A 25,451-nucleotide genomic window follows, 5' to 3' on the forward strand; every position below is an offset into this window, starting at 1 on the left:
TTTTTCAACTTGAGCAACTAGTCAAGGTTTGGGGCCTTGAGGATGTTCCAGTTAGAAGTAGAAATTGGTGATAGTCAGGTATTTCCTTGATGCAGTTTTGTTTATTTACAAAGAATGTACCAAGTCCTGTGTCTCTGAATGCAGCAGGACCCAAGAACAAAAGAAGCAATTTCTTCACTTACAGTCGAAAGTCTCTTCAGCCAAGAGGCCCAAATAGGGCTGCCAACTTTCAAATTTCTTAAAACCAGACACTACAGCCCCCAACCCCTGGGCTGCTCACTCCCCCCTGCGCCCCGTCGCTTGCCTGCTGCCCCTCCCCCCGTTGCTTGATTGCTCCCCTCGCCCTCGGGAGTCACCTGCCGCCTGCAGAACTGGGAGCTAACATGGAGCCTGCCTGCCCACGAGATGCAGGTAGGAGGTGGACTCCGACTGAGAAGGGGATGGCATGGGTTGATGACACCCACCCCCAGGCAGGGGGCAGGCTGGCAATGGCATTTCCAGGCATCAACCCCCCGTTTCAGCACCCCTGCAGGCAGTAACTGGACTTTTGGTGTCCAGTCAGTTCTGACCAGACACCCTTCAGGTCCCCTTTTGACCGGACTGTCCAGTCAAAAACCAGGCACCTGGCAAACCCAAAAGCTTTTCCCAGGGTCACACTGTGCTTACAGGCACCAGCTTGGCTTTTTCTTGTCTCTTTTCTTCTGCCTCTCTCTGTTCTTGTCTGTGACCTTTTCTCACACTCCGACACACAGTTACCCAACTTAATACTCAGCCCAAAAGCTCCTGGGCAGGTACACATACACCTTTTTGTCTTAAGTGAGGCTCATATTTACGGTTAAGTTAACTGAAGGGTGAATTCACACCTATCAACCTCAATGGGGTTTTAACCCAACCTCAGCTCTTATTAGTATACTGAACTGAACATTGCTACAGGGACAAACAATTTAAGCACCGAACGGTGGTAAGTGCTACAAATGTCCATCGAATTATGATAAATCATTTCCTTTTAGCCCTCACTGGTTTCAGACTGTTGTAGGGCACTTCTCCTGCAGGCTATGTCAATTGATTTAAATCACTGGCTTCTAAATTAGAGATGCACTAATTGTTTTGGTTTATAGTCATCAAAAGGCTTAAATCCAGACCAAAAAAATCACTTTTACGTCCATCAGCTTACATTAGTTTTAAGAGGATGAGGGTTGGGAAGCAAGGTCAACATTAAAAGGGCATGAAAATTCCTACTTGATACTGTAGCTACCTGAGGGACTCTCCACTGCCTAACATCTCAGATTAGCTAAATAGCTGTTGAAAGGTCAGAGTCGCACTGTATTAGAAGAAGCAAGAGAACTTCCTCTTTGTCATAGGGTTGGCACTGCAAACTGTCCCACTGCACAAACAAGCTGGAGAAGATGGGGTACACAGATCCTTTTCTCTCTCTCACCCCTTCTTTCTCTTCCTCTCAGGGGAATGCAGCTGTGGAATTCTCTCTCACTCAACACATAACCATGTTGGTGGTGTGTTTCACAAATAAGCCCTAAACTTTTTAAAATTCCTTTTAAGAATTCTCAGTGTTTATTTTGTGTGATTTTGTTTGGCTATTTTCTGCATGTCTATTTAGTGTGACTTTTTTTTTAAAATTGGCAATCTATCTTTATTCCCTCCAGAATCTGTGGCCAGTTGGGGATTCTTTCAGGAATTCGGTGTATTCATCATAAATTTGCTGTAAGGTGATATGTGCCTCCTAAATAATGCTGAGCCCCCTTGGCTCCCATTGATTTCAGTGGGAATAGAGGACATTTAACACTCACAGGCTTAATAGATTGAATTTGTATTGAAACACACAAAAGCCTCACACATGGGCACTTAACAACTATTACACATTCATGCTATAGAACATATTTGCATTTGGCAAACTCATTTGTCCCTCTCAGAACGGGAGATAGGGACACCGTCTCATCCCCCTGATAATGATGAACTTGCTCCCTTGTAAAAAGTTGCCAAATTACCAGCGATCTCAGTATCTCCAAAGAATGATTTGATACTACACTGATTTTTGTGTATCTAGGTGAAAAAACAAAATGGCCAATAGGTAAGTGGGAAATTACTTAGTACAGTTTGCAAAGCATGACGACACTCCACATTATGGACATCACAGTGCTATATTATTTTTGGCACAGTTTCAGCTTTGGGAAAAATTCTATTAGTGCTTGATTGTGTTTGAACATGCTTCCTTCTAGGCACCACTTGGAAAATTTCCCTCCCATTAATTATAAGCAAAAAGCTTTGTTGTTTTTAGAGCCAATCTTATGATCCTACATTGGAAGAACATGTACAGATTTAAAACCAATCTTTTTTCTAATTTCCTCCTCTTATTAAATCTCCAAATGTAGTGTTCATGAGAGACACCAGATTGGCAGTGCTGGAAACTAGAGTCCAGTGTCTATCAACTGAACAGGTACAGTATGGACTAGACCTGTGTAATCTATGCCAAGATGGACCTAAACTGTGTAGCATGTCCCCTGTTTCCATAGCACCTCAGTTCTGAATTCTACAGAAAACTGGACCTTCTGTCTCAGATTCTTTAGTCTGGGCACTGTACATGTGGTGCAGCACCAGAGTGTGGGAAGTTGGGAAAGGGGCTTTGTGTATCTTTGCATTCCCACCAGGGAAAGCACGGCAGTCAGGCTGGTCACACAGATTCGGCGGCATGCCTGCGGGAGGTCCGCCGGTGCCGCGCCTTCAGTGTCCCCGCTGCCGAATTGCCGCCGAAACCGCGGGACCGGCGGACCTCCCGCAAGCATGCCACCGAAGGCAGCCTGACTGCTGCCCTCACAGCGACCGGCAGGCTGCCCCCCGTGGCTTCCTGCCTCAGGCATATGCTTGCTGCTCTGGTGCCTGGAACCGCCCGATTCCTACAGTCTTGAGGAAAGACTGCTCTACGTTGTGTTCTGCTAAACCAGGGATCGGCAACCTTTGGCACATGGCCCATCAGGGAAATCCGCTGGCGGACCGGGATGGTTTGTTTACCTGCAGAGTCTGCAGGCTCAGCCGATCGCAGCTCCCACTGGCCCTTCCAGGCCAATGGGGACTGCAGGAAGCGGCGCGGGCTGAGGGGTGTCTGCTAAATTGACCGTCTATGCATTGGTCGCTGCAGCGTCGATCCTCCGGTAAGTGTAGACAAGCCCTAACTCTAGTGTGGGAGGACAGCACAGCACAATTGAAGATGAAGGTGGCTGAGAGGTGCAGTGTAATGAGCTCCCCCGGGTGTTCAGTGATCACACACTGCTTAAGGTGCTTGCAAGAGCTCTGTTTTATTCTGTGTCCAGTTCCAGCTGGCTGTGCGTGAGCTTCACAGACTCCCTGTCAGGGAATCTCAGCTCCTAAAGGCACATTCCCAATACCATACCCATTAGCTGGGTTGCAAATGTGTGTGGCTTGAGAGAGGCAGGTGGAATAGGATTTGAAATAAAGTGCTGTTGTGGTGCTGACTGTTGTCAGCTTTAGGGAAGGCAAATGCTGCAGTGTCAGGGCTCTGGCTGCATTAAAATTAGTTGGACTTTTAAATAATGTGCTCTCACTTCCATTCCTTCATAATTATCATCTTTCTTCTATCTGTAAAGAACACCTCCGTGTTCCACTATTTTAAAAATTAAGAGCACTTTCTCAAACACAGGCAGGTAATGATGTACACTGACAAAGGAAATAGAGAGAAGAAAAGCAGGAGGCTGACATTCAAATATGCATTAAAACAGGATGTGATCAATTTTAATCCAACATTGCTCACAAGAGATAGAGCTATACTGTATTGCTAATATTACTGCTACTCATTTACATGAGCCGAATGTTTGTAAAATCAAAATGCCCTAGAAAGAATAATGTCTGGATGTGAATCCAGGGCATATGAAGTGTGCTATGCTAAAATATTTTAAATTATTTAACACAGAGAAAACACAGCACACTGAATTAGGTCATGATTCATTTTTATGGAGCTTCAACAACCACCTGCTGCGTTATTTGGTTTCTTCTGCCGTCTTTAATTTTATAAAGTTACAGTCAGATGACTTACTAAAAAAGCAGTATGAAGCTAAAAATTGATGACTGTGCCAAATTTAAACAAAGGTAAATGAAGCATCTTCACAGTGGTTTGTAGCAAAATTTAATATTTATTTACTTATTTTGATCTCTCAAACAAAAATGTCCAAAGTTCTAGGCACCCTGCAAGCTCCTAAAATGACATTTTACAAAAAAATCATACAGCAATGCACCTCACTCAGCTTTGGCACTTAACAAAATCCAGCTGTACTAAAACAACCATTCTATCTCAGCTCCTACCCTGTTCTCTATATCCATGAGCCTCTCTCAAGCTCCAGAAAACAAAGGAATCTTGCAACATGCTGTGACATCCTGCTTGGGGTACCCAGAACTGTGAGCCACTGTGTTACCACCCACCCCACCCCCAGTCTCACCAAATGAGAGGTTTGCTGCTGCTAAGTTATGTGTCAGCTCCCCGACACACTAGCTCATCTGCCTTGCCAGAAAACTCTTCAGGATTCTGCCAGTCCAAACCTTGCCTTCCAGGTAACAATCATAGACTCATAGTCTTTAAGGACCACCACGATCATCCAGTCCGACCTCCCGCACAACGCAGGCCATAGAATCTCACCCACCCACTCCCGTAACAAACCCCTAACCTATGCCTGAGTTATTGAAGTCCTCAAATCGTGATTTAAAGACCTCAAGGTGCAGAGAATCCCAATTCCTGAGTTCTCCAGAGATGTCTGCCTGCAGTGTCCAGTCCCTCCAACTGGACACTTGCAGATGTTATTAAGTTTGTTGCCTTTAAAGAGACAGAGCACACACCAGCCTGTTAGGTTAGCTGAAGACTCTCCCATTTCACTGTAATACACAGCCCTGTGATGGTTTTGTAAAGAAACAAGAATAAGTTTATTAACAAAGAAGAGAGGTTTAAGTGATAATAAGGAAGAATAAAATAAACTGGTGTGGTTACAAGTAAAACAAAACAAAATATGCTTTCCAGTGACTAAAACTTAATTTCAGCAAGTTTTTATTTTTGTCTTAGCAGGTTTCTCACCTATATGCAGTTTCCAGCTACTCTTGCCTCCCAGGCCAAGATGATCCAACTTTCAGAGAGCACTGAACCCTAAGTTTGGGACCAGCGTGTTACCAGTTTGCATACGATCCTTTATAAGACATCTTTAAGATACACATTATGACAATAGTGTGTTGGGGAAATGAGTGCGTCAGACCAGATATGAGTAACAGTATGATGTGCCCTCTGCCAGTTGGTATTGAGTGGCTCCTAGAGAGACACGTGCCCCAACAGTCAACATATCTGGGCTTTTTCAGACCAGGATGGGGAGTGAATTCCAAAGCTGAGGACCCCTGCCTGCAGATGCCTCCCTTATATACTAAGGGATCCAGTTTGAGCATATTGCTTGAAGTCAGCTCTCACAGGATAGCATGGAAAACGGAAAGTGATTTCTCATATAGACATGTCCCAGGCCATTTTGGGCTCTGTATTTTGTACAGTGCCTAGCACAATGGGGTCCTGGTCCATTTCTAGGTCTCCTGGGTGCTATGGTAATACAAATGATAACACCTTACTTTCTACTTGGAAACCAGAGAACTCATGACAGGTATTTATGGCATCAAGAACTCCCAGTAGGACACTCCACTTACCAAGTGAGCTTCTGAATAGTCTTACGATGTAGCTAGTGACCAGACAGCAAGTGTGAAAAATCGGGACAGGGAGTGGGGAGTAATAGGAGCCTATATAAGAAAAAGACCCAAAAATCGGGACTGTCTCTATAAAATCGGGACATCTGGTCACCCTAGATGTAGCTCCATGGGGAGCTCATAGCAGTAATCTAATCTTCAAGTGACAGAAATATGGATGATGGTAGCAAGAGCAGCATCTGGCAGAAGAAGAAAAAAGAAAAGGAGGGTGGAGGAGCCTGAAATCTTCTGGCTAAATACAGATGAAAGAAAATCTGTCCTGGCCACAGATGCTACTTGGTCATCTAAAAGCATCTGCTGGTCTAACCTGACCCCCAACCTCTGACCACTGGACGGCTTAAAAAGGATGAATATCAGATGTCCAGATATGAATGAATATATTCAGCTACTATGCATGCTCCCAGGTTTTCAGTCCTTACATGCCCCCTGTTGCTATACAAAAACAAACAAAAAATCCTGCTTGACACTGTCCTAATGGGTAGACTTCACCCTGTACCCCACTTCTTAGCTTACGGTGGATTTTGAGAGGTGAGAAGTATAGGCTTGAAGTTGTACATCCTCTCCTGTATGATGTCTTTTAGGGTGACTGGCTGGTCCCTCCCCAAATACAGTCTTCAGAGGCAGGGTCAGCAAAGACACCCTTCTCCCTACTCCTACAAATCTGTGTTAAAATCTGAGGGAGCTGGCTGCCTCCAGTTCTGTAGTGGGGCAGGAAAAGCTCTTGCTACTATTGCCCACATGCCTAGGACTCCACAGAAAGCAATTGCATGCAGTAACTAGGGAAACCTCATGAACTGTACTAAGCCTGCATGGTCTACAGTGATGACTTTGAGCACTCCCACTGCCCTTGTAAAGACTCCCTTTTATTTAATGAAGGGCTATATGACTATAAGAACTCTGGATATAGAGATCTCAAACCCAGTGCCTAGGGAGGTTGTGGAATCTCCATCTCTGGAGATATTTAAGAGTAGGTTAGATAAATGTCTATCAGGGATGGTCTAGACAGTATTTGGTCCTGCCATGCGGGCAGGGGACTGGACTCGATGACCTCTCGAGGTCCCTTCCAGTCCTAGAATCTATGAATAATTCTTAAACCGTGAGTTGAGCAGCACTTATAGATTGCGTCCAGAGTTGCTTCCATTACAATGTAAAAAGAGAGTGAGAGAGATGGATTAAATTATGCATTCCTCTGTCTCAAACAAAGGGCTGTGGGTGGGTTAATCATGTAGTCAAGCAGCTACCCCCATTATGTATGTGTGTTTATTTTCATCTTGTCTCCAGAGTACTGTTTTACTATTATTTAATGTAACCAAGTGCTGGAATTGTAAGATTAGGTCGGGGTAAACCATAGCATTGGGACTTGGGAGAGAAATTAGTCCACGAGAACAGATCTGTTTTAAGAGGTGGTTGTTAACATGAAACAAATTTGAGAAGTAGTGCATTGGATAGTTGGTATTTTGGAGAATCAGACTTCAAAGCATATGCTGTGAAGAGTGGTAGATTGACAACAAAGCAGATAAGGCAAAGAATGCTGTAGAGCGGGGGTCTCAAAGTCCCGGCCCATAGGCCATCTGCAGCCCAAGAACCTCCCCAATGTGGCCCGCGGGGCTCCAGCAATTTTGGGGCCGGGTCTCTCCCTTGGCCCCGCCTGCTGCCCCCAGACACTCCCCCCCACACACACATCTCCCGGGCGATTTAAAATGGCCCAGGGCCCCACCCACTACTGGCAGCACAGCGGAACTGAGTGACTTCATGTGCGCTCGCTCCACATGGCTACTGGCCCTTCCCTGTGGCCCCGGGGAGGGGATGTGCCTCCATGTGCTGCCCCCGCCCCGAGCGCCCCTGTGGCCAATGGGAAGCTGCAGGGGCGGTGCCTGGGGGCAGCAGCTCGCGGAGGCCCCCCCGGCCCACCCCACCTTGGACCCCAGGAAAGCACCGCACCCCCCCTCCTCCCTCCCAGAGCCTGCACTCCCTCCCCACACACTCCCTCCTGTCCCAAAACTCCCTCCCAGAGCCTGCACCCCCTCCCCACACACCCCAGCCCCCAAACTCCCTTCCAGAGTCTGCACCCTTCCCCCTCCTCCATCCCAGAGCCTGCAACCCCACCCCTCCCCCTGTGCCCCAGCCCAGACCCCCTCCTCCACCCAAACTCCCTCCCAGAGCCCAACCTCTCACCCCTTCTGCACCCAAACTCCCTTCCAGAGCCTGCACCCCCATCCCCTACCCCAGACCTCCTCCCCCACCCAAACTCCCTCCCAGAGCCTTAGGCAGGTGGACGGCAGAGTTTGGGGGGGCGGAGTTTTGGGGGGCGGGTTCTGGACGGCATGAGTGACAGTATTGGCCCGCTGGGAGGATTTGAGGACTGGCACTAGCCCTAAGGTAAACTGAGTTTGAGACCCCTGCTGCAGAGAAATGAGAGTCAAGAGCCATTTATAGCATCACAATGTTACTCAAGGCAACAAAAGGAGCATTAATTAACAGTGAAAGACTAATAACCTAAAAGGATGAATTTAACCCTTCAAAGAGCTTGGACAAAATTTACTACATAAGGCAGCAATCAACACAGAACATCCAGAAGTAGTACTAGTTTAAACGTAGATAGAATATAAAAATCCCAATAATGGAAACACCCATCCTGAGCCGTGGGTGTTTTTATAAGATTTATAATTTAACATTAAATCAGGGAATCACATTGGATACTGCTGCTTCCCCCTAGTCATAATATCTACAGCCTCAAGAAGGGAAGCATAAATAAAATCTTCAGTTGAAACTACAGGGCACATTTTTAAGTTGATACCAATGTGAGTAGTTACATTCTATTTAGAGATGACACTGAGGTTAATACCCATTCTCTTGTAAAAAATAATACTGAATCTTTTCAGACCATGGAACATGGATTGTCTTTCACGAAAGTTGGCACCTCTGACACCACAGCACCCTTTAGGACTATTCTGGGACAACTGGTTGTGTCTGGTCTTAGAAGGAAGTGTGTCACCTACAATGAACAAAAACCACTTGACAGGAATGGGTGGGTGTTTTTAAATGTTTGGAAATCTTTAAGTTGACTTCAGCTGTTAGAACAGAACATTTCTAAAACACAGACTGCCAGAAATTCATATGAAAAGTAAAAGGCAAATACCTCATCCAGAGCTGTAAGCCTGGATTTCAGCCGAGTTGGCCAAGTTGTTTGACTAAAACCGTCTGAATAAATCCCTCGGATAACCATTCTGCTTCCATCAGCCTAGTTCATTTAACAGCAAGGCTAACCAGCCAGAATTTCTGCTTTTGCTGTTTTCCCTGACAATTTTCTCCTTGCCTAATTAAAGCATTCTCTCAATTTCCTTCTGCTTTAGGGATTAGGATGCTTATTCTCCCTACCAACAATTGCTAAATAGTGTATGGTGGCTCCCAGTGCAATAGAGGATCAATTATGATAACCCAATGAACTAGAATAGATGTATATTGTTTTCTGCCCAGATAAATCTCTCAAGCCACTGTACTAAATCTATTAGGGCTGTCCTACGTTTTCAGGACATTACAACAACCCTGAAACCTATCTGGGGATGATGCAAATGGTGATGCAACATTACAACATATACATCACAATAGTGTAATGTGATAACTTTGTCTTAGTGGACAATGCCCAAGAATAGTGGCAATACTTGATCTAGCTTCCAGTACATAGTCCCCACCAATTTGTTGTGCTCCTGGAGTTAGTGCAGGGGTTCTCAAACTAGGGGTCGGTACCCCTCAGGGTGTTGTGAGGTTATTACCTGGGGGGTCGCGAGCTGTCAGCCTCCACCCCAAACCCCGCTTTGTCTCCAGCATTTATAATGGTGTTAAATATATTAAAAAGTGTTTTTAATTTATTACGGGGGTCGCACTCAGAGGCTTGCTATGTGACTTTGTGCAGACTTTGACTCCCTCAGGGAACACATGGGCAGGATCCCCTGGGAGAATAACATGAAGGGCTAAGGGGTCCAGGAGAGCTGGCTGTATTTTAAAGAATCCTTATTGCGGTTGCAGGAACAAACCATCCCAATGTGTAGAAAGAATAGTAAATATGGCAGGCGACCAGCTTGGCTAAATAGTGAAATCCTTGCTGATCTTAAACGCAAAAAAGAAGCTTACAAGAAGTAGAAGATTGGACAAATGACCAGGGAGGAGTATAAAAATATTGCTCAGGCATGCAGGAGTGAAATCAGGAAGGCCAAATCACACTTGGAGTTGCAGCTAGCAAGAGATGTTAAGAGTAACAAGAAGGGTTTCTTCAGGTATGTTAGCAACAAGAAGAAAGTCAAGGAAAGTGTGGACCCCTTACTGAATTAGGGAGGCAACCTAGTGACAGAGGATGTGGAAAAAGCTAATGTACTCAATGATTTTTTTGCCTCTGTCTTCACGAACAAGGTCAGCTCCCAGACTGCTGCACTGGGCAGCACAGTATGGGGAGGAGGTGACCAGCCCTGTGTGGAGAAAGAAGTGGTTCGGGACTATTTAGAAAAACTGGATGTGCACAAATCCATGGGGCCGGATGTGCTGTATCCGAGGGTGCTAAAGGAGTTGGCGGATGAGACTGCAGAGCCATTGGCCATTATTTTTAAAAACTCATGGCAATCGGGGGAGGTCCCGGATGACTGGAAAAAGGCTAATGTAGTGCCCATCTTTAAAAAAGGGAAGAAGGAGGATCCGGGGAACTACAGGCCAGTCAGCCTCACCTCAGTCCCTGGAAAAATCATGGAGCAGGTCCTCAAGGAATCAATTATGAAACACTTAGAGGAGAGGAAAGTGATCAGGAACAGTCAGCATGGATTCACCAAGGGGAAGTCGTGCCTGACTAACCTAATTGCCTTCTATGATGAGATAACTGGCTCTGTGGATGAGGGGAAAGCAGTGGATGTGTTATTCCTTGACTTTAGCAAAGCTTTTGATATGGTCTCCCACAGTATTCTTGCCGCCAAGTTAAAGAAGTATGGGCTGGAGGAATGGACTGTAAGGTGGATAGAAAGCTGGCTAGCTCAACGGGCTCAACGGGTAGTGATCAATGGCTCCATGTCTAGTTGGCAGCCGGTTTCAAGCGGAGTGCCCCAAGGGTCGGTCCTGGGGCCGGTTTTGTTTAATATCTTTATTAATGATCTGGAGGATGGTGTGGACTGCACTCTCAGTAAGTTTGCAGATGACACTAAACTGGGAGGCGTGGTAGATACACTGGAGGGTAGGGATCGGATACAGAGGGACGTAGACAAATTAGAGGATTGGGCCAAAAAAACCTGATGAGGTTCAACAAGGACAAGTGCAGAGTCCTGCACTTAGGACAGAAGAATCCTATGCACTGCTACAGACTAGGGACCGAATGGCTAGGTAGCAGTTCTGCAGAAAAGGACCTAGGGGGTCACAGTGGACGAGAAGCTGGATATGAGTCAACAGTGTGCCCTTGTTGCCAAGAAGGCTAATGGCATTTTGGGCTGTATAAGTAGGGGCATTGCCAGCAGATCGAGGAACGTGATCGTTCCCCTTTATTCGACATTGGTGAGGCCTCATCTGGAGTACTGGGTCCAGTTTTGGGCCCCACACTACAAGGGTGTGGAAAAATTGGAAAGAGTCCAGCAGAGGGCAACAAAAATGATTAGGGGTCTGGAGCACATGACTTATGAGGAGAGGCTGAGGGAACTGGGATTGTTTAGTCTCCAGAAGAGAAGAATGAGGGGGGATTTGATAGCTGCTTTCAACTACCTGAAGGGGGGTTCCAAAGAGGATGGAGCTCGGCTGTTCTCAGTGGTGGCAGATGACAGAACAAGGAGCAATGGTCTCAAGTTGCAGTGGGGGAGGTCTAAGTTGGATATTAGGAAATACTATTTCACTAGGAGGGTGGTGAAGCGCTGGAATACATTATCTAGGGAGGTGGTGGAATTTCCTTCTTTGGAGGTTTTTAAGGCCTGGCTTGACAAAGCCCTGGCTGGTATGATTTAGTTGGGAATTGGTCCTGCTTTGAGCAGGGGGTTGGACTAGATGACCTCCTGAGGTCCCTTCCAACCCTGATATTCTATGATTCTATGAAAGGGGTCACCAGTACAAAAGTTTGAGAACTACTGATAGTGGCTCCTTAACTCAAGGCACTTACTTGACAGCGCAGCACATGGCTTCTACTCTGTAGCAAGGTGCCTGGGTGCTGCAGGACTGTAGTGAAAAATTTTCCGTGTCTATGTAACATGAACAGACCCAGGTTGGTGGCAGGCGGGGTCAAACCTGGGGCCTGTGAGGCTTAATGCATGAGCCAAAAGCCACATGGCTGTTAGCTAGGGCTGTAGCAGACTCATTAATCTCTCAGTGGTCTTGGTTACATTAGAGGCGACAGAACACCACACCCAGGAGGTGTGTGGGTTATATCTACAGGTATGTTTTTACATGGAGCTTTTATTTAAGAGTGACATAACTAGTAAAAGGAGTGTAGTAACCCCTGCATTTTACGCTGTTCCCATATTTCTGGCTGGTAAGGTTGGACACTGTTGTTGTCTGTAGGTTTCCGAGTTAACAGAGTGGGTTGACATGGATTCTAGGCTTTCTTTCTCAAAGGGAGAAAAGTTCTGAGTCAGGGGTTGGGTCCTGCCGCTTTACTAGCCCTGTACAGAGACAGCCCAGCCTAGGAAAAGGGCCTGTGAGCTCATAGTGAGACAGCCACGACGCTTCACAGACAGGAGGGAAAGGGTGAGTTAGCAAAGCCCCCCCGCGCACAGCCGGGGTTACGAGGCCGCTGCTCTAACCACTGGGACACGCTGGCCCAGCTCAGGGCCCCGAACTCGCGAGCGCACCCGCCACAGCGCTGCCCGCTAGGCTTGAACAAGCAGCGCGCGCCGCCCACTCCCGCGTGGGGGGAGCGCGACGATGTCTGTCAGAGCGAAACGCCGGCGCCCTAGGAGGCGTTGGGAGGCGGAACGGAAGTGAGGAAGGGGAAAGAGCCGGTCGACTTCCGGTTCCGCTAGGCGCTGCTGCCGGCTTCTTGCAGGTGCTCCGCTGCCTGTCCAGCCCCCGTGCGGCGACCTGAGCGGAGGAGGATGAGCTTCGAGCACCGCAGGGACTGGAGCCGCGGCGGGGGAGGGGCCCCCCGGCCTTCCTCCTCCTCCGCGGGGGGACACGAAGGCCGAGGGGGCCGGGGGCGGCACCCCAGTCACCTCAAGGGCCGCGACATCGGGCTGTGGTACGCGCGGAAGCAGAGCCAGAAAAGCAAAGAGCCCGACAGGCAGCAGGTATCGGCCGCGGCGCGCATCGGGCGCCTCTTGTCCCCCCCGCCCCCAAGTCCTGCTCGCTCCTTTCCTCCTCCTGGGCCCGGGGCTCAGCCGCCGCTGCTCCCCGGCTCTTCTCCCTCTGCCCCTCGTCCTTCCCCGCTTGACGGGCCGCCAGCCCCTGGCGCGGTCCCCCGGCGCTGGGACGTTTCCCGGGCAGCGAGTGGGTGCAGCCCGGGTTCTGCTGCGCTGGACCTTGGGCCCATTGTCAGCTACCGTTGTGTGGTCTGTCGCTCTCTCCATGCACGTACACACCCCCAACTTATTTGTGACCCCCCCTGGGGGAGGGGGCACATGATGGTCTCAGCCATGGAGCCGCATAAATACTGCAGTCAAACCCGCCCCCAGTACCAGACTACATCCATAAAGAAAGCACTTGATCTTTGCGCTATCTAGGGTGCAGGACAGTAGACAGCTAGTAGGCTGTGCCGCTTGGGCCGGGGTCAGGCCTGGGAATTTTAGCCAAGTTTGGGAGAAACAAAACTTTGCTCTGAAGACAAGTGTCATGAAATGTTGGGGCACACAGAGCAGACAAGTTAGTTTTTAAGGTTTTGCTCCCCCCCCCCCAAAAAAACACCCCACCCAACCTGCCCTACTACAGTAATCTGTAGAGAACATAACCTACTTTAAAGATGATATTCTGTATTGAGTTTGCTGAGTATTGAAACTGGCTCCAGGCTGTGTCTTATCCCTCTTTCAGCTATCCTCTCCCAGATAATTATGCAAACTCCAGAAAACTGTAAAGGAATTACCCCTGTGTCTGAAAAGCTAAATGGTTAAAAGCAGGTAGCATGGAAGAACACTATTCATGCTTGTGTGCTTTACTCATCCCTGTTTCTAAAACTCCCCTGTGGAAAAGGTTGCTCTTGCACTTTTTGCTTCTCTAGCAGCAACATAAAGAGCTGTAGTGGGAAAACTGAGGATTCTCAAGGGTTTTTTTTTTTTCTGCTATGGGAAGTAGTGTATGCAACAGCACAGGTATTTCAAATAACACTTCTCTGTAGTATATGTACACGTCCAGAGATGCAGAAAAGATAGGAGGCAGGGAATGTAGAGGAAGAAAGAGAGAGAGAGTCTTTTTAAAAAACAATGAAAAATTTATTATTCTGGTTTTGTAATTAATAGCTAAACATTGAAAAGACCTAAATACATCAAAACTTGTCTTAACCTGCTAAAATGGTCTGAGAGAGTCTCGTTGGTGGCTGTTAACAGGTTTCACTGTAAGTAGGGGGGGGTTAGGATGTCAAAAGTGACTAAAAAGATTAGCATTCTAGAGGTGAGCATGATATATCTCAGTTTCTTAAACTTTGGGTTCTCCTTATATCTGTAATGCAAAGAATATTACCACTTAAAAATCCTCCTTACAAATAATAATTTGTGCATGACTTTGACTGCAAGTATATAGATAAGTCAAAATCTGTGTGGTTGCTAAAATGTCTTGTGTGGCATGATGGAAAAGACCCACTCACCTCTACATTGTGGATAAACAAGTTTAATTTAGTAGTCCCATACATTGTACTACTGTTACGATTGCAGGAAAATGAAAAACGAAAAACATTTTTGTAGTTAAACCAAGCATGCAACTAAATGTTGAACATGACTATATGCTCTTAAACACTGGTGGAAAAGCTGTTTTTCTTTCCTCAAATTAGAGAGCTGTGGTACGTATGGATGAACACAGGGAAGAACAGATTGTACAGTTGCTGAATACTGTCCAGACTAGAAATGAAAAAGAACAAGAATCTGTGTCATGGTGGTCCGGTGAGGAAGAAGGGTAAAAAATCAATTACTTATGCTATCTGTTTCTCTCTTGGAAAATGGTGGCAAAAGATTTCAGTAGAAACTGCTAAAGTTAAAAGTGGTGTCATTGTCATATGGATTAGATTAAATAAATAAAATGTTATAAATGCTGATTTTTTTTATGTAGTAACTCGTAGAGGAAATAATTAGTATGACCATTGCTTTCAAACAATTTTCTGGGTTATGCTTGAGTTCTGGGTTTGAAATTTTTACCCACAGTGAAGACTAAACGTACTAACCATAAGCCATTAGTCAAGATCCTTCATTTTTGGTTTTTATTTTGTTTACCTGGGCATTTATAAGTGTTTTTTACAAAAATTAAATGGTTGAAAATTGGTACAAAAAATCAACTTCACAGTTTTCTCGATAAATATCGGGGTTAGTATTGGGGAGGGATAGGATGACGGGAAGAAGCAACTAATAGTGGAAAAGATAAGAATATTGAAAGTAAAAGCAGTGTAATGCTGTGGATTATTTAATGAACTGAACATCAAAAGGATGTACACATATGCATACCCATGTCTCTGTGTGTATCTTCCAACAACTGCCTTACTTAGTCTCACATTTACACGTGGACTAATTTACTATAATATAAATACATCTACCTAATGTAATGGATTGGATTTTCTTAATGTAACCAGTATTTTCATGTACTTGCAAATTCGGGTGAAAATCAATAAAAAACTGAATAATAGCTTTTGTAAAATGTGGAGAAATTTTGGTTAAAAAAAGAAAATCTAAGAGCCATACTAATATTGGGGGTAGGAGGTGGAGGAAGAGGGGAGTATCTTCACCCAGTGAGTTCCACAGATTTACCTCTTTTCATTCCCAGCTGCTGGGAGGGAGGGGGCAGGATGCTGGACTTCCAAGGATGCTTGTGAACTCCATTTTTTGATACAGTTTCTCTCTGGTCTTATGCTAGCAAACTTTATAGTTGTAATTCACCATTAGTGGCAACAACTGTAGAAGCTATAGTGATATTTATTCCTACTCAGTTTAGATGTAGTAAGAATTTCTGACTCTCTTTACACTGCAGCTTGGATCTTTTAAGAGTGCATAATTAAGTCCCTGAAGCCAGATTTTTAAGTGTGTTTATGTGCTAAAACTACTTTTGAAATCAATGAGCTAGGTATCTAACTACCTTTGGCCTGGCATACTCTTAAAACATCAAAATTAATCTTGAGTATCAGACTCTGGCTAGTAAGTATCTGATAAATGTTGAAGCTCCCCTTGCTGTTGGTAGGAAAGAGTGCTCTCTTTCCCACCCCAAAGACTGTTGGGGGAATGGCTTTGGTGCTGAAACTCTGCCTCTGGCATTTGGGTGCAGAGTACTATCCTACTCTATTCTTCCCTGGCCTCCATTTTTGGTGTGTGTGTGGGGGGGGGTTCTTCTTGTGAATAGGTTCAACCTCAGTTAATGTTTTCCAAGCCGAAGTGAAATAGGCACACTTCTTGACAATTTCATTTCTACCCATAATAGCGGTAATGCAACTAACCACCAGAATCTTGTTAATTTCACTCTGCCGCAAGAAAAAAGTTATGGTCCTAATCTTCCAGTCATATCCAATTATGAGATGGGATAATGAGAATAGCTAAGGCAGTAGTTCTGTCTGCAGACTCAGACACCATTACATTGGTTTACAGTCCGTATTCTCTGCTACATAAGTAGGAGAAACCTCTTTTTAGATACAGGCTTAAAGAGACACAATGTAATAATCCTATGTTGTAAACAAAAAGTCTTATACTTTTATTGGGATAAAATAGACACCATCTGCTTAGCAATAACTCTTCTATCTGAATTTTTTACCTGCTACTGTGATAAATTTCATGTATTTTACAGCACTTTGTATCTAGTTTTCCACAGCTTGTATGGATCTTTCACATAGCAATGGGGATAAATATTTTTAAAAGCAGGAAAAAGTAATTTGTAAAGCCATAAAAATTGTCAGAGTGCTGGCAAGCTTAGTACCTGAAATGAATTTTAAATAACTTTAAAAAAAAATGACTATATCTCAAATTGACAGTCTTCTTAACACCAAAGATTATTAAAATTGAGAGCTTTAAAAACTCCTATTTACTTGTCACTATACTCTTATACCTTTTTGCATTTTTCTCAGCTTGAATAACGAAACTCAAAAAAACTTTGTTTAGTCAGTTTCACTTGTAGATGGCTTGTATGGCAGTGATTGGGTTTCAAACACTGTAGTGGAATAGTTTGTTAAACTGTTCGAAAAAATATATAATTTTAATTATGGTAATACTGTATTTCTATTGGTACATGTAAAAACAACTTTACCAAATTATAGTCTAGGACAAATTTAATTTACATGTATCTTAAATTTTGCAGAAATTGATAACATCCCCATGCTCACCTCTGCTGAGTGGACTTTTTCAAACTATGCCTGAGTTGATATGTTCAAGTATATTTTTGGTGAAAAGTGCAAGACAGTTAAGACACATTGCCTTCCCCCACAAAGGCCAACTAAGCTTGTAGCCTTCTTTTTTTCAAAAAGAGATGGACTAGGAATCTATCAAAGGGAGCCCTGTTTTGTACTTGTTTCAATAGCCAAGCATATATTGCATTATCTCCTCTTAGAAAGATTTTAATGTGGAAATTGCATTATAACCAAATCTTTGTTTCTGATATAGTCAAGAGGTACCTGTAGAGAAACCAACCTTGGCGAAGACTTCTGTAAAGCGCAGACCAATTTTGGAGAAAACATTCCTAGATCGAGATTCAGAATATCTCTTTCAAGAAAATGAGCCGGATATTGATTTGAATGAGAAATTTAGAGAAGAGTTAAGAAAGAAGAAATTTGATCCTAGATACATTGAAATGCAGGTACTAGATAATGGTTAACTAGAAGACACAACTGATGCTAATGTTTTTATTTATAATAGTTTTTTATTTTTATAAGTAAAAACTAGTTACTTTTGATACCCTCGTTAATGGAAAAGTGTCATTATGAAAATCTGGTGTTACTTATGTGAAAATACTTTTTTTTGACAGTGTCATGATGTTACTTTATGCAATTTATCAGCTGTCCATTTCAATAAACATTTGTACATGGCAATTAGCAATAGTAAAACATTTGGAAAATATTAAAAATCCTGTGAATACTTCTGAACATAAACATGAACACCTCTACCTCGATATAACGCGACCCGATATAACACAGATTCGGATATAACGCGGTAAAGCAGTACTCGGGGGGGAGGGGAGGGCTGCGCACTCCGGTGGATCAAAGCAAGTTCAATATAATGCGGTTTCACCTATAACCCGGTAAGATTTTTTTTGGCTCCTGAGGACAGCATTATATTGGGGTAGAGGTGTATTTTGTGTAATAATTTTCATGTAAATTTCATCCTAAAATGCTAAAATTTAAATGCAAGGTAGTGGACAGCATATGATATGATTATTTTTAAGTGAATGAATTAGATAATTCATCCATAAAACCAGTAATCCACCTTTAGACCAGTTTATGGTGTAGAAATCCTGCTGGTTGCTCTGGTGGTGGTAAAAAGACAAGGCAATGTTGATATGGACATATTAGTTGTTTTTGTCACAGTTTATCATAAGGTGGTGCTGTTCTGCTTTCAAGGTCTTATGTAGGAGGATGGACTCATATCAGCTGATTTCAATTATTCCTCTCTAGCCAAATCCAGAAGGTCATAATATGACTCTAAGGCCCCAATTTTGCAAACGCTTACACACACACGTAAATATGTGAATAGTCTTGCTGGTCTACATATGAACTTAGCGTTAATCATGCACATAAGTGTTTGCAGGACCTAGGTCTAAGCATGTACAACTTGTTATATTAGTAAGTTATCTTTTTTCAGGTTAAATTTTTGTTGATCATAGACAAAACTGATTGTATTTACCTCCAAAGCATAAGTGTATTTTAAAAATGAATATAACTTTGTTTTTTCCCCAGAGATTCCGAGAGAAACTTCCTTCATATGGGATAAGAAGGGTAAATGTATTTATTTTTACTTTGAAATCCAGTGCACCTCTGCTATTTTGCTATAAACATAGGAAAATAAAAAATATTATTTTTGGACCCAGCTATATAACAGAAGGTCTCTGTTGTGAAATATCTTTAAAGGAAATGTTATAAAGAATCTTACCACCTTCTAAAGACGTCAGAACGTGGGAGGCTTCATAATTACAGCTAATTTCTTTCTAGAAAAGATTTCGGGCACATAGACATGCAATGTAGGGAAGCTCACTCTGCTTATGTTGAACCATACAGTTTTACAGCTAGACAGCAGTCTCCATGGAAACCAGACATGAGCACCAAGTATATTTAAAATACTATATAGCTTTTTTCATCCTTCACTTTGCAGATTTAACTTTTAAAATGTTGCATGCTATTTGAAACATTTTATTTACTGTATTATATCTTAAATTGCCAGATGTGGCTGTTTTTATTGCTGGTCATGATATGTTTGTATGAGTTATGATTGAACATTGATTAAATTTGTCTTTATTCCGTTTTAGTCTCTAAATCACACTCTTGTGGCTGCATGCTGTTTTATGCTACCTATGTACAATCAGTGAATTAACGACCAGTTTAGCCAAAGGGGGTTATTTTCATCTTAGTTTAAATAACGTGTATATTACATATCAGGGTGAAAGTACTCCATAAGCTTTGGTTTGTAGGTTTGTTAGTTGTCTCTTTAAAAAAAGGACAAAAACCTAAAACACATAGTTTCATTGCTCTTCAAATTCCAGTAACCTTTTTGTGGGATTTTAAACATTCCCTTGCTGTGATTGCAGCACAAACACTGAAACATTGTGCTAAAATATGTGAGATGGAAAGTGCTGCTGAATACAAACAAGAAACAGACCAGTTTCTCTTCAGTGACTGAGCTGACCGAAATGCAAAAGCCAAACAAACAGAAAAAATGAGAAGTTAAGCTTTCATTTTCAATTATTTAGGGCTAGCTATATTTTCAAAGGGGTTTCAAACTCTGTTTGTTCATAAACCAAAGTGTTTGTGCAGGATTGTTAATTATGCAACCCTATTTTCATAAATGATAGTATTCATTCTGTCCACACAAGTAATTTGTGCATGGCCTTAGTCATATATTTAAAGTGCATGGCACACTTTGAGACTCTGGCCCTAAACTGTTAATAAAATGGGTATTTAAGTGTGTCCCTTTAAAGTATTGTGGCTTGTTCTTTTAAACTGAATTCAAAAGAATAGGGAATTATAGAAGGCCTTCTACAGTTTAAAAAGACTATTTGTCAACATAACATTACATTTTCTTTTCCTTTTAAAATAGGAACTAGTAACTGTGATAAATAATAATCAGGTGACTGTGATCAGTGGTGAGACTGGTTGTGGAAAGACTACACAAGTTACTCAATTCATTCTGGATGACTATATAGAGAGAGGGAAAGGATCTGCTTGCAGGATTGTATGTACCCAACCTAGGAGGATCAGTGCTATCTCAGTAAGTGCAGTGCTGAAAAACTGAATTGTTTCTTTGAATGTTAATTTTCCTTTTGCAATAGAGAAATTGTGGGACAAATTATTTACTACTTGTATTGCACTACTGCCCCAAGTTCATAATCAGAACAAGGCCTCGTTTTGTTAGGCTCTGTACAATCATATAGGATGTGTCATTCCCCCAAAGAGTTTACAATTTTTAATTCCCAATTCTGTGAACACTTGCACCCATCATTAATGTATTTGAGTAGTTGTATTGAAGCCTATGGGCTAGCAAGTATGTGTCTGCAGGATTGGAGTTCAGTGTTGCTCTTTTGAAGTAAACAGCATTGAAGCTGAACTCTTTGGCAGGTTTGTGCAACCTGCAAGGGTAGTGTAAGCTCTGGGTGAATTTCCCTATAGACCTTTGTGGGTCTTATTAGTTGGGTTTCCTGCTCAGCACTCTTACCTAATATGGGCATAGTAAGGGTAAAGGAAAACATGAAAGGGTCTGTACTTGGACTCTGGCTTTTTGGATACCTTATGTCTTGCTGTTCTTGAGCTGCCCAGAAAGTGTTTTCCCATCACTTTACTGGGTGAAGCAGCACAGCTTCAAAAACTAGTTTCTTCTACGCTTTCAGCCTCATTTCTCAATACTGTGTGATAGTCACAGAATAATGGTTGAACTTTAATGTTACTTAACAATTGCTAAACAATTCGATCTAAGACTATTGATAAAGAAAATTAGAGGTGAGCATTTCTCAGCTTCGTTGATCTCGTGAAGTTTGACCGCTAGAAAGTACAAAACGCATAGTTTCTATTAAGTAGAAATATGAGGTGCAGGGTTGTAAGGAGTTCCACTACCCAGGAAGAGTTGCATGTCATGCTGTTAAGTTATAAGGGGGAGGACTGAAATACCTTTAGTTCCATTGTATATAAAACTGCTCCACTGTCTTTTGAAATATATTTTGGATTCTACACCAGTTCCTGGATTGTGGCAAAAAAGTGCTATATCCATCAGCGGAGGGTATTAAAGGTAGTTTTAGTGTTATAAACTGACATGTAACCTCTTCATGGTAGATAGTTCCTACTGAAGATAAGCTGCCTTTTTTTTTTTTTTTTTAATATAAACATGATGCTATTTGGTTTGATTTTAAGGTGGCAGAGAGAGTTGCAGCTGAAAGGGCAGAAGTGTGTGGTAATGGCAAGAGTACAGGATACCAGATTCGTCTCCAGAGGTAATTGATAGGGTTTTTTTGGTGTTTGTATGCTGACTTGAATATAAACTGACAAATAGGAAAATTTGAAATTCTATTTTAAACATAGAGGGAACATACTTAACTGCTTTCACCCAGAGGAGATTCCTGAGTAATTTTCCAGTACATGGTTGGGAGGAAAACTAAGTACGTACTTGAAAGCTTGACTACAATGGTTGAATTTTAATGTTACTTAAATTGGTGAGAAGCCAATTTTTGTAGTATACTCTACTTTCCTGTCATGGTGAGCAAGTTTACATCTGTAATTCTGTTAATTTAAAGGGGATAAACAAAATGAACACCATGTGGTGAAAGAATTACAAATAGCACAGGGTAAACAGGTTATCAATACGCCCATTTTAAACTTTTAAAAGTTGAGATAAGAGGTGCCGGTTGAGGCAGAGAAAGAACAAAACAATGTTATGGTTCAAAGACTTAAAAATATCTTGTGTACTAATCCCGGTTACACTGGAAACCATTTGAATGGTCAAATTGCAAATCACAACTTGTGCAGTTTCCAATCTGGAAACAGCCTTATTACAACAGACATATAGAAGGGAGTGTTAAAAGTTAAAAATGTCAGTAGCTTTAGGCCCTGATCCTGTGAACACTTATGCATGTGCTTAACTTCACATCATGTAAGGTTAAGCATGTTGCGTCTGTGTTTGCAGGCTTAGGGTTTTAGTGTAGGTACTGATGTATCTGGAATAATCCTTAAATGAAAAACTGATCTAAAAAGCTAAAAATAGAGAATATGGCCCTAGTGTTAATCTGATATTCCAGTGTTGTTTTTGTGCACAGGTGTTTTTATTCAGGATGTAAAATTATTCGTGGAGTGAAATTATATTCTCATGTATAAACGCTGTTTAACAGAGAACAATATTTTGCCTTGTTTTTAGTCTAACAACATTTTGGGATGAGTAGAGAAAAGCTAATCCTGAAACGGTGACAAATAATGGCTGTAAAGCCTGGTACTGTCAGATTGCAAATGAACCATTCCTCATCATAGGCATACTATGGCCTAGCCCTGACTTAATCCCCTCTTGCACTAATTTAGTTCTAAATGAACAGGCCTAGAGAATAAGTTGAATAATGTAGATTGTCATTATAGACACTTGAAAGTGCATTCTGCTTTGGAGCTTTTAAAGTACTTTGTAAAATATTAGAAAAGAGAATTCAAGAATTCTTAATGCATCTCTTTTCAGTCGGTTACCAAGGAAACAAGGTTCCATTTTGTACTGTACAACAGGAATCGTCCTACAGTGGCTCCAATCAGACAAGTAAGTAGTTGTATTCACTAGTTTCTTTTTAAATATAAATATCAGAGTTTTAGTGAGCTAGCTTTTTAATGGTTCTTTGTTTTGTTTCCATTCTTTAGCACTTGTCTTGTGGTTTTTTTTTTAATGCCTTGCTTCTGCTAAACATAAATGTTATCAACTTTGCATTCTTTTATTTTAGGCAATTGTCCAGTGTTAGTCATGTTATTCTTGATGAAATCCATGAAAGAAATCTTCAATCAGATGTCTTAATGACTGTTATTAAAGATCTTCTAAATGTTCGACCAGACCTGAAAGTAATACTGATGAGTGCTACTTTGAATGCTGAGAAATTTTCAGAATATTTTGGTGGGTGATATGCTTGTATCGTAATATTGATAAGATATGTAACGTACTTAATATTTGCTATATATATATTTTGGACATGTACTGTTTAATAATGCAGTTTTAAAAAAAGAAAAGTGTGGGTTTGACTTAAATCAAAAATAATGATTATTTCAGTGTTAGCTGTAGCTGTTACCTGTTAAGAGGTCTCAAAGTAGGGTGCAATCTTCAAGGTTCCTTGATTTATCCTATCATGGTTATATGTTGCTGCTTTTGTTTTCCTCCATGAGATGTATTTCAGAACAGTAGAGGTTAATACACACTATAAGTTGCCAAACAGAGGTTGGCATTATCTTTAATTTTTAAAACTCTCATTTAGCACCCTTAGAGGCCATGAGTGAGTGGATTGGCAGTGCAGATCTTCCTATGGTATGCCAGCCAGTGTACAAGTGGTTCATCTGCCTTGGGTTTCAGTCACATTGATTAGAACATAGGGAAGCATGCATTGCTGTTGCCTGTGCTGGTCTATTTAGTGACTTTCTGGGGGTGTTAACTTGATACTTTTCACAAGCATTAAGTGTACATGAAAATCAAACTTAATAGGTATGCAGTTAAGTAGAAAGGAACTGTTTTGACATTTTTTCTAACTATTTTTGATATAGAATAGTGTTTTTTATTTGTTTTCTAAGAATTAATAAGTTACACTCTTCCTCCATAGACAATTGTCCCATGATCCATATACCTGGATTCACTTTCCCTGTTGTGGAATATCTTTTGGAAGACGTAATTGAAAAGTTAAGGTCAGTCTATTTCTGAAGGTAAAGATCCACATAACTGTATTGGATGCTACTAGGCACATACATAGAATGATCATTTTTGCTCAGCCTAGCAGGCTGGATTTTCCACAGTAGCAAGTCACATCTCACCATGAACAAACTGATGTGTATTTCGGTCTTGTTTCAAATGATAACTGACATTTCTAAACTGATGGCAGACATCTTGTTTAAAAAAAGCTTTTTCTGTGTTTTCACAAATGGCATCATATTTTTAGCAAGATGCTATCAGTAGTCAAAATAAAATTCTCAACTTTAAGTCCTTTGTTTTATTTTTTTTCCCCTCCTGAACTAGGTCAGTTATTCATGTTAAAATGCTTGATTATCTTTGCATTTTCAGGTAGCTAGATTGAGCTAAATAATTTTCTTGTAAATTCAATAATTCTTTTTCTCCCTATTTTTATGCTTTGTAGAAATGGAGCCCACTTTGTAGATAAGGCTTCTTCAGCTATTTTTCTTTAAAGCATAATATTACAAGTTACAACTAAAATCTTGCATGTTATTGTCAGTGGGTTGAATCACCAATGTATTTGTTAACCTTTAAGAAGTTTATTTTTTTAATTTTTAAATTAAAATAAAATATTAAATGACCATAATAAATGTGTACTTTTAGATATACTCCAGAAGATACAGATTACAGACCACGGCGGAAGAAGGGCTTTATGCAAGGACAGATAAGCAGACCAGAAAAGGAAGAGAAGGAAGAAATCTATAGAGAACGATGGCCAGATTATCTAAGGCAGCTGCGAGGAAGGTAGGTCTTATTTGTTCACTTCTATGCTGTCAGGTATTACCCATTATCAATGTACTTCTACAGCTGAGAAATATAAGATTATAATATGCAATTAATTAGTTTTTATAACATGATTACCAGTTACATAGAGATGGCTATAACATTGTGAGTAGTGCAGTTCAATGCTAAGTGTATGTGTGTCATGATGACATACTAGCACAGTATCACACATGCTTGGTTAAACTAAAAGTTGGAAACTCCAAGTCTGACGTAGGGGAAGAAGTCGCAATCAGCCATTTACTATTGGCATGCACATGTATAGTCCACAATTCTTTCTATTCATCAAACTGCTTATACTCTGATTCCTAATTCTTTCCCTGATGGCTTTCGTACTTGCTCTATCTTTCCCTTTGTAGTAGATATTGCTAGTAGTCTGGCCTCATAATCAACAAAACAGAAGAGTAAACATTCCACAACTTTTAAAAAAATATTTTTGACATCCTTTTCTTCGGACTATTCTGTCATAAACCTCTAAACAAATAAATTGGATTAAAAATAACATAAACCAAACCTTTGTTATACTTACCATTTTAACTGATATTCTTTGATTTTCAGTCCTTTCCCTTTGGTTGCTTACACTGCTTTGCTCTCATGGACATTACAGTGGTTATTTCAAGAGGCATGAATAATCCATCCTAGAAGTCCCTTTTTTATGAATGGATAACCCAGCCAATCCTTCTCCCAGGACTGCACGAATTA

The 25,451-nt window shown here is 41.9% G+C and overlaps 1 protein-coding gene across 1 annotated transcript in view; it reads left to right on the top strand.

The window, feature by feature from the left end:
* The first annotated feature begins 12,682 nt into the window (after positions 1-12,682).
* Positions 12,683-25,451, top strand: part of DHX36 (DEAH-box helicase 36) — a 31,762-nt gene continuing 18,993 nt past the window's right edge. Inside the window, exons 1-10 of the mRNA XM_005286964.5 lie at positions 12,683-12,995; positions 14,684-14,805; positions 17,481-17,673; positions 18,770-18,808; positions 20,124-20,294; positions 21,428-21,507; positions 22,731-22,805; positions 22,984-23,150; positions 23,845-23,926; positions 24,573-24,713. Coding sequence (XP_005287021.2) covers positions 12,804-12,995; positions 14,684-14,805; positions 17,481-17,673; positions 18,770-18,808; positions 20,124-20,294; positions 21,428-21,507; positions 22,731-22,805; positions 22,984-23,150; positions 23,845-23,926; positions 24,573-24,713 — 1,262 coding nt within the window. The 5' untranslated portion in view covers positions 12,683-12,803. The remainder of the gene's footprint in view (positions 12,996-14,683; positions 14,806-17,480; positions 17,674-18,769; positions 18,809-20,123; positions 20,295-21,427; positions 21,508-22,730; positions 22,806-22,983; positions 23,151-23,844; positions 23,927-24,572; positions 24,714-25,451) is intronic.

Source organism: Chrysemys picta, chromosome 9 (assembly GCF_011386835.1).
Source record: "Chrysemys picta bellii isolate R12L10 chromosome 9, ASM1138683v2, whole genome shotgun sequence".
Taxonomy (NCBI): Eukaryota; Metazoa; Chordata; order Testudines; family Emydidae; genus Chrysemys; species Chrysemys picta.